This window comes from Octodon degus, unplaced genomic scaffold (genome assembly GCF_000260255.1).
Source record: "Octodon degus isolate 3935 unplaced genomic scaffold, OctDeg1.0 scaffold00003, whole genome shotgun sequence".
Taxonomy (NCBI): Eukaryota; Metazoa; Chordata; class Mammalia; order Rodentia; family Octodontidae; genus Octodon; species Octodon degus.
Genome location: NW_004524579.1, coordinates 25,651,834 through 25,668,245, shown reverse-complemented (window position 1 = coordinate 25,668,245; position 16,412 = coordinate 25,651,834). Strand labels below are relative to the sequence as shown.

At 47.5% G+C, this 16,412-nt stretch overlaps 1 protein-coding gene across 5 annotated transcripts in view; it reads right to left on the bottom strand.

Moving 5' to 3' along the window:
- Positions 1-16,412, bottom strand: part of Ctif (cap binding complex dependent translation initiation factor) — a 315,277-nt gene that overhangs the window by 29,948 nt on the left and 268,917 nt on the right. For all 5 annotated transcript variants that reach the window (XM_023714714.1, XM_023714712.1, XM_023714720.1 and 2 more), the window contains one exon: positions 13,591-13,746. In XM_023714714.1, coding sequence (XP_023570482.1) covers positions 13,591-13,746 — 156 coding nt within the window. The remainder of the gene's footprint in view (positions 1-13,590; positions 13,747-16,412) is intronic.

Genomic DNA, 16,412 nt, shown 5'->3' with positions numbered 1-16,412 from the left:
CTTGTAATATGAGAAACTACTTTGGCAGTAACAATACACAATGTACTAACCATTGTTACTCTCCTAAAATCTTGTTTTGAGATTTTGTACCATTGTTTTTATTTTTTTTCTTTAAAATAAAATAACTGATGTCAAAAAGAAAAAAAAAGAAAGAAAAAGAAAAAGAAAATGCCAAGTACTAAAATGGCTATGAAGAGAAAGCAAGCAGGATGGGACAGTGACGGATTGCCATCCTAAGAGGGTGTCAAAGAGAAAGGGCTTTTTTTGAAAAACTGAAGGAACACCTGGGCAGAGGTGAGGATGTCTAGAAAATGGCTATTCTCGTAGATGGAACAGCAAGTGCAAAGGCACTGCAGCTCACTTTACTGGATTCATTCATATTCTTTTGTTATGAAGGAACACTTCACTTCCTATAATCAAATACGCAGCTGATTGATCTCTTTATGTGTTAATTTTTCAGAGGTGGCATGTCCCTCAGATAGGAAGCTACAGGGAAGGGAAGACACTGGATTTGTAATTAGCACACCTGCTAAATTATACACATTTACTCCTCAACTGAGGGTCAGAAAGGGTAAGCTGCCTGTGTATCTGTCTTCTTCCTCCCTCCTGGCACCCTCTCTAACTGGCTATAGGAAAGTGCTGGTCCTGGAGGTTTCCTCTTCTGGGGTCAGGCTCAAGCCACCTGTGACCTGTGACCAGCGACAGAGCATGGATTCTAGCTTAGTCTGGAGGTGGACAGAGGAGAGCAGGAAAGGCAGCTCCTGACTGTCTAGACAAGTGCCCCCCAGGTGATGGTGCAAACAGCAGGGGGGGTACAGGGGGGGCATCTCTCACGGCCGGAGCAGGATGAAGAGGAAAGACCATCCTGGGTGTGAGACCCACAAGTGCTTTAGTCCCCAGGAGCTAGAGCACAGGGCACTGCTTCCTCATTCGGCTCCCCAGAGACAGTATTCCTGCAGCGGCCATGGTGTGCTCCTGCCCAGCACCCACACCAGGCACCCCGACCGACCGCTGGGGAGAGGGCCCCCAGGCTGGAGCATGGGGGCTGGGAGGAGTTCGCAGAGGCCAGCCCTGGGGAGGGGCCAGAGCACAACTGGGCTCACTTGCAGCCCCTGGTAGGTGGGAAACAGGCAAGCTTTGCTTTTTCACTTGTGGGTTATCTGAAGTTACTGATGGCTGTTTTTAACCTTGTAACCTCCAGAGAGCCTGGTTTATTATCTTTTAAAGATGTAAGTCACTCTCTCTCCCAGTTAATCCTCTACTTTCCCTTAGAAAGTGCCCTTGCCTGACTGGCTAGTGTTCCAAGTTCCCTGCATGATGGGGACCTGCAGGGAAGTGGTCCTGGGAGGTGGGGGTGATGAGGGCATTTTTGGTGAGTGGCTTTAATTCTCAAGGACTTAAAAATCTAGACAGATGTATGTGCATCTGTAGACCTGGTGCACACAACTCCAGCAGTGTTCAGTTCCATCCTCTACAGTACAGTATAGTACAGTACAGTACAGTACAGTACAGTACAGGGGGCCATTTAGGAAAACCCCCACACCCACTCTTTTGTACCTTCTAGGCCCTGTCCCTGCCCATCTTCAGCTCAGCTCTGCACAAGCAAGGGCCTCTTGAAGTCCAGACATGAATTACTAAGGTAGAATATTTTGCAAAATTACTAGGCATGGCCCCTGGAGATGAGAGGACAGAGAGGTGGAGGGGAGGCCAGACCTCAGAGTAGAGGGCCACAGCGTGTGGGCAAAGGTGCAGTGAAGACAGGGGGTGTAGGAGGGGGCACTGCTGCTGGCAGAAGCGGCCCTTACTGCCCCAATTCACCCCAAGGCCAATGGCTCCTGCAGCAAATGCTGGGACCAGGACAGAGATTTATAGCTGGGCAGGGCAGAGCAAGGGCTGAGAATGAGATGCAGGGTCCTGTTGACTGTTCAGGGAAGAGCTTCGATCATTCTACTGCCTACCTCCTTTCCTAAGTCCTTAAAAGTAGAATTTCTGCTGGAATAAAGTTATGTGCATTACAGTTGTCTTCCCTGGAGGGGAGAAAGGCCAAGCCTCCTGTAAGATAAGGACGAGGATGGAGCTGAAGATTCCCTGAGAGGCTGCAAAGGTGGGGGTCAGAGGCTATATCTAGCATTCAATTTAATTTTTTAAAGAAACACCACATAATTGGTGTTTATTAGGAAACCTTCCTCCACCTATACAACTTCTGTAGGGCTCATGAGCCAAGCACTCAGAATCTGTATTTTAGAGAAAACATCCACTGTCTGCCCCTACACCACCTTCCAAAAGCAAACTGGAGAGATGTCCTCCTGCAGCCACACTGCAAGAGGTTTGGCAATCTCTTGAGTTTTAAGACTGTTTAAAAATGATTCTGGCTTGGAGACTGGTTTCCCTTTGGAAACCAGTGTCTGGTGGAAGCTGGTATTTTTATAACTCCAGGCTCTCTATCAGATCCTCTGTTACCATGGTTGCTAAGGGGAACACTGGCTTCAAATTTCACATTTCAGTGTGCAGAGTCTGGCTAGGGAAGCGGAACCGTTCCAGGGTGGGGGCAGGGAGGGTCGGGACCGGGGATGAGCTGGGTGGGAGACTTCAGCTGCATCTTGTGGAGGTCAAGGATCCCACAGTCTCAGAGGGGGGATCCTCAGTGTGTGTGTGTGTCGGGTGGGGGGTGGGGTATAAGGGGTCTCAGCAGGTCAGCATCACAAGGCCCAGGGACTTGACTGCATGCGCCAGCAGGGGAGGGAACTGAACTGGTGGGGTTAATTCAGCAGAGTGACAGGAATGGCAGTTTAAGCCCAAGTATTCACAGCAGCAGCTGCGGGACCAGCACAGACTCTGATGTGAAGCAGTGCCCTGGGCTTGGGTACCTGGCCTGGCACGCACTCAGAGGAACGTTCTGAGCAGCGTCTGGGCCCACGATTAGGGCTGGAAGAGACTGCTTGCTGAGAAAGGGCCTCCTGATCTTTCAAGTTTCACTGCAGCCCTTATGTCTTGCTAAGTATTTTTGTTTGACTGTTACAGTTCTAAAAACAGATCTGAAGACTACCAGGCGCTGGGGAATAGCTCTCTGCAAAGATGCCCCTGGGGTTCCCTCATTCCCTCTTCTCGGTCCCCCCTTTATTCAGAAGCTCATGCTTTCCACACTGCTTGAATTACTCAGGGTCCTCTAGGTCCAGATTTAGGTGACTCTTATCTCAAGCATTTCTAGCAAGCAAGGTTAGAGCCGTTTCAGTTCAATAAGGGAATAGTATTTTTCTCCTGTTTGTTGAAAGAATTCTTAAACTATCCTTTACACCTTCATAGTTTAGCTTTCTGGCTTAAAAACCTTCCGAGGCTCTGCACATCTTCCTGAAGCCACTAGCGTACCTCTGGCGGTAGCCAGAGCGAGCCTGGAACGCCCCCAGGGGGCTGTCTCTACGGGTGAGCTCTTTCTGCCCCCATGCCTGTGCCCACACCTTCTTCCAGAAGTCTTCTCTCTGCCCGCATGGCCTGGCCACTGTCTGCTCACCCTGAGCTGCAGACCCACCTCCTCTTTGTCCCAGCAGCTGCCTTCTCCTTACCCCTCCATTCGTCTAGCTTACACTCCACTGTAAGTGTTCACAGCTATGGAATTTCTGTGGATGTGGCTGCCAAGTGGATTGGGGGGAGGGTCAACACTCCTTCTAGAGCTAGAGGGAACTTTAGAGTTCAGTAAGAAGGACGCAGCATCTCAAACCGAATCTCCGCTTCAAGAATGAGCAAAGGATCTTCAGCAAAATGCAGTCAGGGTTCCAAGACAGATAAGACCAAGCTATCCCTAACAACCAGGAGAGACTGAAAGGACTTAAAAGCAACCAGGAAGGGGTCACAAGGCACTAATAACAGTCACCTGGTGGAGGACATGGCCAGAGGACAGATGTCAGTGGTCCTGTGTGAACACTATTAGTTTTATAGCAAGTTATAAGGGGAGTGAATGAATCTGGGTGAGGTGAGATGAGGTGGGGGTGAGTCTTCAGGAGGAAGAGGGGAAGAGGAGAAGGAGGAGAGGAGAGAAAGAGAAGGAGGAGAAGGAGGAGGGGAGGAGGGAGAAGAGAGGATAAGAGCAGAAGGAAGAGGGAGAGGAAGAGAACAATGTGGAGGAGGGGGAGAGGAGGAGAGAGAGTAGAGGGGAAAAGGAGAAGGAGGAGGGGGGAGGGAGAGGAAGGGAAGAGGAGAGGAGGATGGAGGAGGAGAGAAGAGGAAGAGAAGGAGAAGGGGAGGAGGGGAGGAGGAGGAGAGAAGAAGAGAAGGGGAAGGAAGGGAAGGGGGAGGTAGAGGAGGGGGAGGAGTGAAGAAAAGAAGAAAGGAGAGGAGGGGAAAAGGAGTAGGAGGAGGAGGGGGAGGAGGAGGAAGAGGAGGAAGAGGAAGAGGATGGCTCTGGGCTGCAGGAATGCTAGGCCGCCTGTGGAAATACAACTGGAACAGTTTGGCTGGCAAGGAGGCTGTGTTTGATGGGGGGAGGGGCTTGGACACCCATTTAGGAGAATGGATCTTCTTTTCTGGGGCCTCCTGTGAGGCGATACTTTCCTTGAGCTATGCTGGGACATGATCTGCACTGACAGCAGCACACAGTATGAAAGCTTCTGGGCAGGACACTCATTTCATGTGAACGTCCTACTTACTTAACTCCCTAAGACAAACCTGCAGGGTGAAGAATTTTCCTGGGCTACAGATAAGAAACTTGAAGTTGGGAAATGGGAAAACAGTAGGTTGAAGTCCCACAGCCAGGACGTGACATGGCTAGGATTCAGGTCTCTGCTCCTAAGCATAGGCCACTCTTACAATGTTTGTGACCTGTCAATGCATGCTGCTCCTGTCCCCTGGCCTTGGCTGCACAACGGAGTCACATGGAAAGCTCCCAGCACCCACCAGTCCCCGCCCTGGGAAGTTTGGTTCACTTGTGGAAGGAGAGTCTGGAAATTGGTAATTTAGTGAAAGTGTCCCAAGGTGCAGGGTCGAGGATCACTTCCCATTGATCCAGCCAGCAAATCTGTACTCTTCCAATGGATGCCTCCCAGACCAGAGCAGCCTGCCCTGGCCTCTTCTGGATGCTGCCCTGGGCCCTGCCCTGTACCTAGCATGGCAGCCCCATACCTTGCTCTGGGGAGGGCAGGAGTAGTCCCCCTGGAAAGCAGCCCCAAAGAATGTTCTGCCCGCCTCTCAGCCCAGTGGAACTGCAGAGACTCTCCACCCACACCCACTTCATCACAGTCTTTTCCGAGGTCAGATTTCCCCTGGAGCCAAAACAATGTGAGCAATTGAATGCACGCTCACGCAAAAAGTTAAAAAAGTGGCTCCCTCATTGTTGCACAGAGCAATTTCATTTCCTGAGGAGCCTGACTCGTTGGCCTCGGCTCCCCTCCCAGCCTCATGCCTGCTGCCTCCTCTGGCCTCCAGCGGGCTGTGTCTGTAGGGGCGCCCCTTGCAGGGAGACACCCTCCAAATGGGGAGTGGGAGGGGGGTGATGGGGTTTCTGGGACCTTGGGGAGAGGGAAGAGGGAGAACTCAGTGGGGTCAAAGGTGGGTGCAGAGGGATGAGAAATTCCTGTCAGAAAGCACCCTCTCCTTCCTCCCTGGCTCCAGTGCTGACCTCTGGCTATGGCTGTGGGACTGCAAAGAGGGCAGGAGGTGAATTAAGGGTAGAGAGGAGCTTGAGTGAGTGGAGGGAGAGGGGAAGGTTGGATGTTGGGAGGATAAAGGATGAGAGGAAGTTGAGAGCAACAGGCCCGCGGAACTTTGTTGAAAATTCCCACCAGATGAATTTCCAACAAAGCTCTAAAGTCAGGGCCCCAGAGAGAGGCATCAGATAACCCAGAGGAGCCTAGCAAAGCTCCCCTAGGCATGGAGGTGACAGAGAAGCAGAGGAAGGATGCAGAGAGCTTCCTGGGGTCAGGAAATGAAGGTGGTGGACAAGCTGGATCTGTAGGCTTGACAGGTGGCTCAGAGAAGCAAGCTGCCTCCGACCATGAGGTGTGGCCGCTCTTGGGCCACAAACAGCAATTTCATTTTCCCCATTGTTTGGCTATGGATCTGAGCAGGATGAAGGCACACAAAAATGCTATTAAAAACTGCTCATTGGGGAGTGTTCCAGGCATCTGTTTCTTCCCTAACTTCTTCATTGATGTTTCATAGTGTTCAGTGTATGAATCTTTTACCTCCTTAGATTATTCCTAAGTATTTTATTATTTTTGATGCTTTGTAAAAGAGATTGATTGCTTCTATTTTTTCAGGTAGTTCATTATTCATATATAGAAATGTAATTGATTCTGTCTTCAGTTTGGTATCCTGTAACCTTACTGAATTTGTTTATCAATTATAGATTTTGAAAGGAGTGTTTGCATTTTTTTAATATATGAGATCATGTCATCTGCAAACACAGAAAAATTTACTTCTTCCTGATTTAGATGCTCTCTCTCTCTCTCTCTCTCTCTCTCTCTCTCTCTCTCTCTCTCTCTTTTTTGTGGTACTGGGGATTGAACTCAGGACCTTGCGCTTGCCAGACAAGCACTTATTCTACTGAGATATCTCCCCAGCTTGCCTTTTATTTCTTTATCTTTCCCAGTTGCTCCAGCTAGGCCACTTAGGACTAAGTTGGATAGAAGTGTTAACAGTGTACATTTTTGTCTTATTTCTGATATTGGGTTGGAAAACACAATATTATGAAAAGGTCCACACTATACAAAGTAATCTATAGGTTCAATACAATCCTTCTGAGAATTTTAATGGCATATTTTTATAGAAATATTTTATAATGTTTTTTCATTTATGTATTTGGTACAGGGTCTCACTATACAGATTGTACTCGTAGTGATACTCCTGTTTTCAGCCTTCCCAGGACTGGAATTATAGGCATGCACCACCACGCCTGGTCTAGTATTTTTTTAATTTAAAAATTCATCTGTAACTAGATAAGAGCCCCAAATAGTCAAAGCAGTTTTGAACAATGAACAAAGCTAGGAACATCACATTTTCTAATTTCAAAATATATTACAAGCTATAGTAATCAAAACAATATAGTATGAGCATTAGAACAGACTTACAGTCTTTATGGAACAGAATAGAGACTTCAGAAATAAATCCATGTATTTATAGTCCGTTACCTTCAACAAGGTGCCAAGAGCTCAGCTTGCAGAAAAGACAAGTTTCTTTAAACATGGTGCTAGGAACCCTGGGCATCCAGGGTTCCTAGCACACACACACACACACACACACACACACACACACACACACACACACACAGAATGAAATTGGACCCTCATCTTACACCAAAACCAAAAGTCAACTCAAGTGGGGTTTCAGACTTAGGTATAAGACATGAAATTATAACACTACTAGAAAATATAAATTAAAAACTACTTGACATTGATCTAGGCAATGATTTTTTTGGCCATGACTCAAAAAGCACAGGCCAGTGAGATAGCTCAGCAGACTAAGCACCTACTTAGGCAAGCGCAGGAACCAGAGTTCAATCCCCGGTACCACATGCCGCCCCGGCCCTGCCCCAGGGTGAGCTGAGCCAACCACTGAGACCCAGCACAGTGGTGCACACCCATAATCCCAGTGCTGGTGAGACTGAAAAGAGGAGGATCATGATCAGTTTGAGGTACATAGTGAGACCCTGTACCAAACACACACACACACACACACACACACACACACACGCACACGCACACGCACACAAGCACAAGCAGCAAAAGTGAAATCAGACAAGTAGGCTTGCCAAACCAAAAAGCTTCTGTACAACAAAGGAAAAAAAATCAGCAGGGTGCAATCTCTATGGACTTCAAGAAGATATTCGCAAAACATACACCACGTAAGCTGTTAATATCTGGAATACCCAAGGAACTTCTACAACTCAATGGCAAGCATCCTAACAACCCAGGTAAAAAATACACTAAGGATTTGAATGGACATCTCTACAAAGAAGACATGTTAATGTCTAGTAGGTAGGGAAATTCGCTGAACGTCACTTATCGCTAGGGAGATGCAATCAAAACCACAACAGGGTATCACTTTACACCTGTTGGGATGGCTATTACCCCAAGACTTAACAAGCAGCTGGGGGTGAGGAGGTGGAGACTGGAACCTCTGTACAGTGTCAGCAAGAATGTACGATGATATGGCCAACGTGGAAAACATTATTGCAGTTCCTCAATATATAATATGACCCAGAAATCTCTTTTCTGAGTATTAAAAAGAATTAGAGTCCTGATTTCAAAGAGATGTCTGCACTCAATGTTTGTTGCAATGCTATTCACAAAAGCCAAGATGTGAAAACAACTAAAATCCCCATCAATGGAATTATAAAGAAAATATGGTAAATGTGCACAATAGAATACTATCTAGCCTTTTAGGAAGTACTATGCTATGCAGGAATGTTAGTAACCTAAAAGACTTTATGCTAAGAGAAATAGGCCAGTTATAAGAGGACAAATATTCTGTGATTCCACTTATATCAGTTGCTTTGCTTTGGAGGTGGTCTGTCCCACATCCACAAGGGTTCTGTGGTGGGAGCCTGGTTGCCAGCGTAGCCAAGGTGGGAGGTGGCATGCCACCTTTAGGAGGTGGGGCCTAGTGAGACATAGTTAGCTCCTTGGGGGATGCTGCCCTCCAAAAGTACCAATGCTAGTCACATGGACTGAGTTCCTGAGCCAGGCAGCTATTATGAAAAACATAGGCCATGTGCTCATCCCTTCTCTTAGTGGCCCTGCCATGATGTCATCCATCACGACATGGTGCAGCCCGAGGAGCACTAGCAAGAGATGCTGCCATGCTGTCGAACTTTCAGGCTTCAAGACTGTGAGCTATGTAAAAGTTGTTCCTTAATAAAGTGTGCAGAGTTAGAGATTTCATTATAGTGACAGAAACAGGAATAATATATGAGGTACCTAAAATAGTCAAAATCAGCAAGGTGAAGAATAGAGTGGTGGTTTCCAGTGGCTGGGGGGGGATGGGAAATGGGAGTGGTTAATCCCCGGGTACAAAATTTCAGTTATACAAGATGAATAAATTCTAGAGCTCTGCTGTACAATACTACCTTCAGATAACAATGCCCTATTTATACTTAAAATCTATTAAGAGGGCAGAGCACCTTTTAACTGTTTTCATCACAATAAATTCTTTTAAAATAAAAAATAATAAAGAACTTGCTAAGCCAGGTTATGATAGTGCACACCTATAATCCCAACATTTAGGAGGCTGAGGCAGGAGGATCATGAGTTTGAGGCCAAGGTGGGCTATATAGTAAGATTTTGCCCTAAAAGTAAATTTTTAAAAAGCTTACTAAGCAGGCAGGAGCTGTAAACAGCAGGGCAGGGAGACATACAGTTTTAGTTGACCAATAAAACCCTTCAATCACTTTGAAACCGTCTTGGCAGAAAGGATTTGTTCGTAAGCAATAAAAGGGCTCACTGAAAATTGTCTTTCTCCATCCTTCCAAGGACCTCTGAGTGGCACGTATTTATTTATGGCAAAATTGAAATCAATTCCATAAAGATCTCCTGGGCTTCCACTGCATAGCAGGTGTTGAGTTATGGGCTGAGAACGCCCAGGTGCGGGTACAGGATAGCATCTGCTCTGAAGTGAAGTGGGTGGTCAGGGACGGGGCGAGAGATCCCAATATTGACTTTGCCGGCTGCATGGCTGTGAGCAGGTTATGTGACCACTCTGCTTTCTTCTAGAAAATGGAGACAATAATCTGCAGGGTATTGTACAAATTAAAAGAGAAAAGAATGTCCAAAGTGATTTGCACAGTGTCTGCCACACAGTGAGATGCGCTAATATTGTTACTAAACACAGCATCAGGCAACATGGAAAAATGCAACAAGGATGGGACACAGTGTGTGGTTCTTTAGGATGGGGTTGTCTGGTGCTGAGTTACAAGTCTGGACCGGGGAGTGTCACAGACGTGGTGACTTTGATGGGGTTTGTGAGGAAAGGCCTGGGCCAGGAAGATAGATACAGAGATGACTCAAAGATTTCAAGTTTGAGTAACTGAGAGCATGGTTAAGTCAATTTGGTTAAAATGCCACTAAGTCAGTTCCTTTGGTGAGGAAAGATGTACCTAGGGGACTTGTCTTGGGACGGAGGCTCTGAGACCTGGTGCCCTGTAGACTGACAAGCCTGGGCCCAAACATGAAAATGACCTTTGTGAGCAGGACATTGAGATGGGCCAGTTGTGAGGACTTTGCATCTTCCTCTAGGTTTGTTCGAAATGAGACTCTTCACACACAGATGGCCAGCGAGTCTGTGTTTGAGTTGGCCAGGAAGGAAAGTGGGGCACAGGCTGTGGGTGTGAGGAGGGTACAGAGCAGGGGCAGGAGCTGGTGGTCCATGACCTTGAGAAAAGGCAAGTGGGAGAGTTGAGTTTGGGGGCAGGGCTGCTGCCAGGCTGCACAGGTAGGAAAGGTGGGTCTGGGCCCATGAGCATCTGGATTGGACAAGGAGGGCTTGGGATGCAGTTCTCCTATCTTGTTGGAGTAGCTAGCTCCAGGCAAGATAGTTCTAGTGGACAGCTGGAAATGTGGGCCCAGTGTAGTTCTGAGAGGTAGGTAGGCAGGTTGGGTGCTACAAAGTTGGGGTCAGCCATCTGCACGGCCTCAGGGGAAAAGCCTAAGCTTTCCCAGCAGGGGGTAGGGGGTAGGCAGCAGCGGTGCTTTCAACCCTTCACACTTCATGCACTGGTTCAGCCTGATCTGAGACCACTGGTGAGACCTGGATATGAGTGTGTGTGTGTGTGTGTGTGTGTGTGTGTGTATGTGTGTGCACACACGAGAGAGAGAGAGAGAGAGAGAGAGAGAGAGAGAGAGACAGACAGACAGACAGACAGAAGACAGAGACAGAGACAGAGAGATGAAGCAACTTTAGGAATTCAGATGTCCGTATGAATCTGGAAAGGCTCAGATTCCTACAAGGGGTTGAGAAGATCCCTAGGGCACCTCTTCATGTTCTCATTTTTTCTTAAAGCCTGGTTCTGGAGAAGTTGAGTTCTCTTCTGAAAGGTGCCCTGGATGGTGAGCTTAGGAACTCTAGGGCAACCCTGACGTGGACTGGCTCTGTGTCCTTGGAGAGGGCTCTCAGCTCTTATCTCCTTTAAGATCAGGCAAGTGCTGAGACTCTAAGCCTATTGGCCTGGAAGATGCCCAGCTCTCAGAGTCAAGCGGCAGTTCCCTCAAAGGACTTCTCTGAGCCTTTCCTAACCTAAGTGGCTACTTCTCTGGTGCACAGTTTCTTCTCCATGCCATGTGGTCCTCCCTAAACTCTGTCCCAGAAAAAGGCATGAGCCCCTTTGTAGATGAGGAAAGCTCAGGAGACCAACTTTCCCCCAAGATGGCAGAGCTAAAAACTAGCAGAATCAGGATTTGTATCCAGGCAGGGGTCTGGCCCCAGGATGCTGCCCTAACCGGGGGCTCTTGTTTTTTCTCTTACAAAATGGTGAAAGCTGTATATGATTTATTTATTCCTTCAGTTTACAGAAGCATGGTATGGGTCTGTGCTTATCAAAGCTTAAAGTACCAAGTAAGTGTACATTAGGAAGGGCTGTCTGTTTCTGGCGTACACAGACCTCCTGGCACCTTCCAGATCTCACAACAGAACGTCTGCACCACCTCAGGCAGTGTGAAGTGTCTCAGCCCACTACAGCCCACTTCCTGCTGGGGAAGCAGGTGACAGAAACACGGGGTGGGGTGGTGGTGGTGGTGTCTAGATCATGCACAGGGAAATACTGGGGCAATTCAGGTCATTGCACTTGAATAGTGTTGTTCCCTGTCTTGAGGTGACTTGTCAGGGCACAGGCAAGGATGGGAGAACCTCTTGGCCCCGGGTCAGTGCCTTACCTCCAAACAAAACAAAACAAAACAAAACAAAAAAACTACTTTCCACTCACTGAAAAGGGATGCATAAGGCAAGGCTACCTGCCCTCTTGGTGCTGTTGCTGTGATGTGACCTTCAAGAGGGAACACAGCGAGGAGAGGCTGGGGCTGAATCTGGGAGGCCAGTCTGAATTGAGGCATGTCAGTGAGGAAAACAGGGTTTGCCCACATAGAGTGGCAAAGGCTTGGGGTTTTCAAAGCATCTCAGGGAAACTTGCATGCTCTACTTTTGGCTGGAATGGGCACACTATTGTCCTACAAATGCATGCTTAGAAACACTTGCGAGTATACCCCTGCCATACTTAAACCGCTCATCTACCTCTTTCCAATCAAAATAAGACTTGTCCCCCAGCCCTACTTTTCCCTTGAAGCACTCCCCTCCCCAGCTCCCTGTCTCTGCTGCCTTTCTGAAGCCCTCCTGAAGGACTTGCCCATTTTCCTGCCCTCTCCTCCACTGACACCCAGACTCTGCCACTTTCTTATTGCCAAGCCCACCATATGTTTCTGCCCCAGTCCTTGAGATCTCCAGAGGCTGTCCCTCCCTATGTCCTGGAGACCACAGAAGGCTACTAGGCTGGGAGGGGACAGCATAGGTGAAGTATCGGACTGGGGCTTGTTCCTGTTAAAGAACTGCTTTGATGGTCTGCACTGGCTCTTCTAGTCTTCTTCATACCTCAGGCTACTGGTTGCCTCCTGCCTGCCCCCAACTCCTCCTCTGTCCCTTTTCCTCCCCTTCCCTGCCCACCCTCACCTCTGTCCCAGGCCCCATCCTTCTGGGGTGATGCTGTTTCACCCCCAGCCTCCAGAGCCAGGGCACACTGGCACTTCATCTGAGTGAATGCCCTGTCTTCAGCGTGACTGCTTCCTTAGAGATGTAGACCCTTCTGCCCACCACCCAAGGGGCCACCCAAAAGACCATCATAGGTGACCCAAATAAATGTACTGAAAACCAACTCTTAGCTATCATTCCTTTTCCAGTACCTGCTATTCCAGAAAACACAGCCACCAGGATGCAACTGGTGACCCCCTTCCATCTCATATCAGCATGTCCTGTTGGCTTGAACTAAAAAATACAAGGAGAACCCAAACGCCTCTCTTTTCTGACGTTCATGTCTGTATTCCCAGCCACCAGCCTGGCTCTGGACGACACCAACAGTTCACAACCTGGCTCCTAGTTTCTACTTTTACCTCTTTCAGTTCTATCCTCCCAGAGCAACAAGAGTCACCTGACCACGCACTGACTAATACCTGGCAGGAAAAGTACCCCAAGGAGTTCCTCATCTCAAAAGCTTCTTGGTTATTCTTATTTATTATTTTTTCAGGTGAAACTTAGAAGTATGTTCTTTTTAAAACAAACAATTCGATGGTAAACCAATCCAACCTAGAGATCCATTTATTGAAATAATACCTCCTGTCTGTAGTAGGTATTCTGGATTAAGAATTAGGAAAGCCTGAGTTAACAATACTTTGTGTAAATGCAGTAAATAAAAAACCGGCTTTAGAAGTAGAAGCATGAGGAACTATATTTCTCTTTATCAAAAGATCAATTCCTTTACAAGTGGTCCAACCTGGTAGCTCCCACCTTGCCTTCCAGTTCCACAGGGGTGGGGTGGCGTCTGAACCTGTGGCAGGGCCTGATCTGGGGGCGGGGCCTGATCCAGGGCGGGGCATGAGCGGGTCAGGGGAGTCCGGAGTCTCTTACCTCCCTGAGGCAAGTGTAGATGGGGCACACGAGCACGCGGAAGGGCTCTCCTGTGCTGCTGCGCATGGTGCCAAACACCTCGCACAGGAAGGTGATGAAGCCCAGCCAGCGCTCCACGTCCTGCTGCTGCAGCTCCTCGCGCACCGTGAAGTCTTTCTGCGGAGGCACAAGAGACTGTGTCAACCTTGACGGACTGGGGAAGAAGGGGCCTGTTGAGACCTCTGTGCCCCAGAGCCTGGGGTTCAGGCAAACCGTGTTTCAGATGAGGCCGGGGGTGGGGGGGTGGGGGTGGGGGAAATCCCTGATCTTATTGAGGGAAGCAGGAACATCCCTGTCCTACTACCACGACATCTCTTCTTCAGATGCTTCCAGGCCAGGGACACAGCCTTCCCTCCTCTGGGCAATGTGAGTGAGTATTGACGTCATCACCTGCTTCACTGAGGTGCGCTAGCCTTGCCTTGATGGCTCCAGCACTGAGGACGGGGTGATACCCTTCCCAGATTCGTCACTTCCCCCATTCCACTCTGCTTGACTGAACTCTGCCTCGGCTCACCCCAAATCAGCCTTCTCCATAGGACAGGGTAAGGGGAACGTGGTTTGCCTGCATGGGTCAGCAGTTGGCCACAGAGGCCCATCTTAGCTCCAGCTCAGGCTAGACACTCTACTCCCCCCAGAAGGATGGTAGGGGATGCTGACACGTACCAGGCTAGACACTCTACGCCCCCCAGAAGGATGGTAGGGGATGCTGACACGTATACTCATTCATTCATCCGTGCTGCTTAAGAATAGGATTGCACTGTGTGCCAGACACTGGAGGAGGGGCTGGGATAGGGTGTGCTCACTCTTGGCTGTAGTACAAGAGAAGTGGTATTAAAACTGTCAGAGGGTTCCAGGAAAGGGACTTGGGAGAGATAGAAGTCAGGGTTCTCTGCGGAATTCTCACAAGTATCAAGGAGAGCCAAACTCACTGAGAAAGAATGCTAGGGGCTGGGGACAAGTGGGTGCAGGGAGTCATTTAATGGGCAGTTTTAGGCTGGCAAGAAAAACGCTTGGGAGATTGGTGTATATCACTGTGAGGATAGTCAACATTGCTGAACTGTACACTGAGAAATGGTCAAAATGGTAAACTTTAGGCTTTTTGTTACCAAAAGCCACCACTCACACAACTTACTTGAATGCATGTTTCAGCCAACAAAATTTATGACTCAACTCTAAGGAAATCATGGTATAGAAGGGTGGGAAGGGAAAACTGAAACGGAAACCAGACAGGCTTATGAAGCTAAAATAACTAATTGTCATTTTGGCTATAAGAGTGAGTCAAAAGCTAGAAATAATCCCTGGAAGACAGGATATTTAACTTTTTAACAAATGAATTTATTAAAATTTTTTTTTTTGGAGATAGTGTCTGAATGTTGTTGTTTAGGCTGGTTTTGAACTTTGGCTGAAGCCATCAGCATGCTGAACGTTCTGAGTGCCGGGATTGAGGTGCCTGTCTCCACATCTGGCTGATAATTTGATTTTTAACTGTAACTTAAATGATAATTTCATACTAGTAGTTACTTAATAACCTGATATTAAGTTATGACTAGTAAATACTTGTGGGAAGGGGACAAAAAATTATATAGCATACAGAGTTTCCTAATTCAGACCATAAGGGTTCATAGATTATTGCTCCCCTAAGTTTGATAATCAGAGAAATATGTTAAAGTATGCCATTAAAAGTATTAAAATTAAACTCTAGCAACCACTAGCAGAACAAAAAACAAAATATGCAAAATAAATGAATGGATAAAAATAGTCTTGGGCAAACAAACATTAAAGTAGTAGTGAAATCAAAGTATCCTTTGATAGCATTTTTTTAGAAATTATAGGATTATTAATATAGGTAAAATATTATTCATACTAAGTAGATAGTATATAATGCTATCTACTGAACAGTATAGACTCAAAATATTTAGGAAGTTATTTATTTTTTTAGAAAGTTATTGATACATAAGAAAAAATAAGAATTATATTGTGATAGGAAGCACCAACTATTACTGATTTAATGGACAAAAATTAATTAGATGACTTAAACAATATATTGGTGAGTGAGCCAACCTGGGGCTGCCGGATCCTGAATGGGATCACTCAGACCACAGGCCCAGGGAGTGAGCGAGACGGCCCAGGGCCTGCGGGATCCTGACTAGACCTGGAGCGCAGGCCAGGAGAGTGAGTGAGATGACCCGGGGCTGCGGGATCCTGAAGAGACCCAGAGCACAGGCCCAGAGAGTGAGTGAGATGACCCAGGCCCGTGGATCCTCATTCGACCCAGGCTGCAGGCCCAGCACGGAGCCCTTCAGCAGAACTCCCTGCAAAGAGGCTAGAGGCAACACCCACCCAGCTGATTCAGGAGCAGAACATCGTCCCAGAGAGACACAAAGGGATCAACTCTAACACCTGCAGCAGAAAGAAGTGGAGCACAGCAGCCAGATCCAAACAACACCCACCTGGAGGAATCCGAACTTCATAGATCCGGACCTGGTGCTAAGGTAATAACTCTATCTAAGCTCTACACCAAAGATCAGAAGACAATGGTATACAAAATGACAAAGAGAAGGAAGGAAATGCAGTCTCAGGCCCTGAGTCCACTCAGTACAAATGCAGAAGACACTAGCACTGAGGAAACTGGAAATCACACACCAGATATCTCTGAAATAATAGTGTTGACAGTAAAGAATCAACTGTAGAAAGGTATAGAAGAAATCAGATCAGAAATAATTTCGGAACTAAAAAATGTAGTGGTAACTCTAATCAAAGAAGTACTAAGTGCTTCTAAAGAA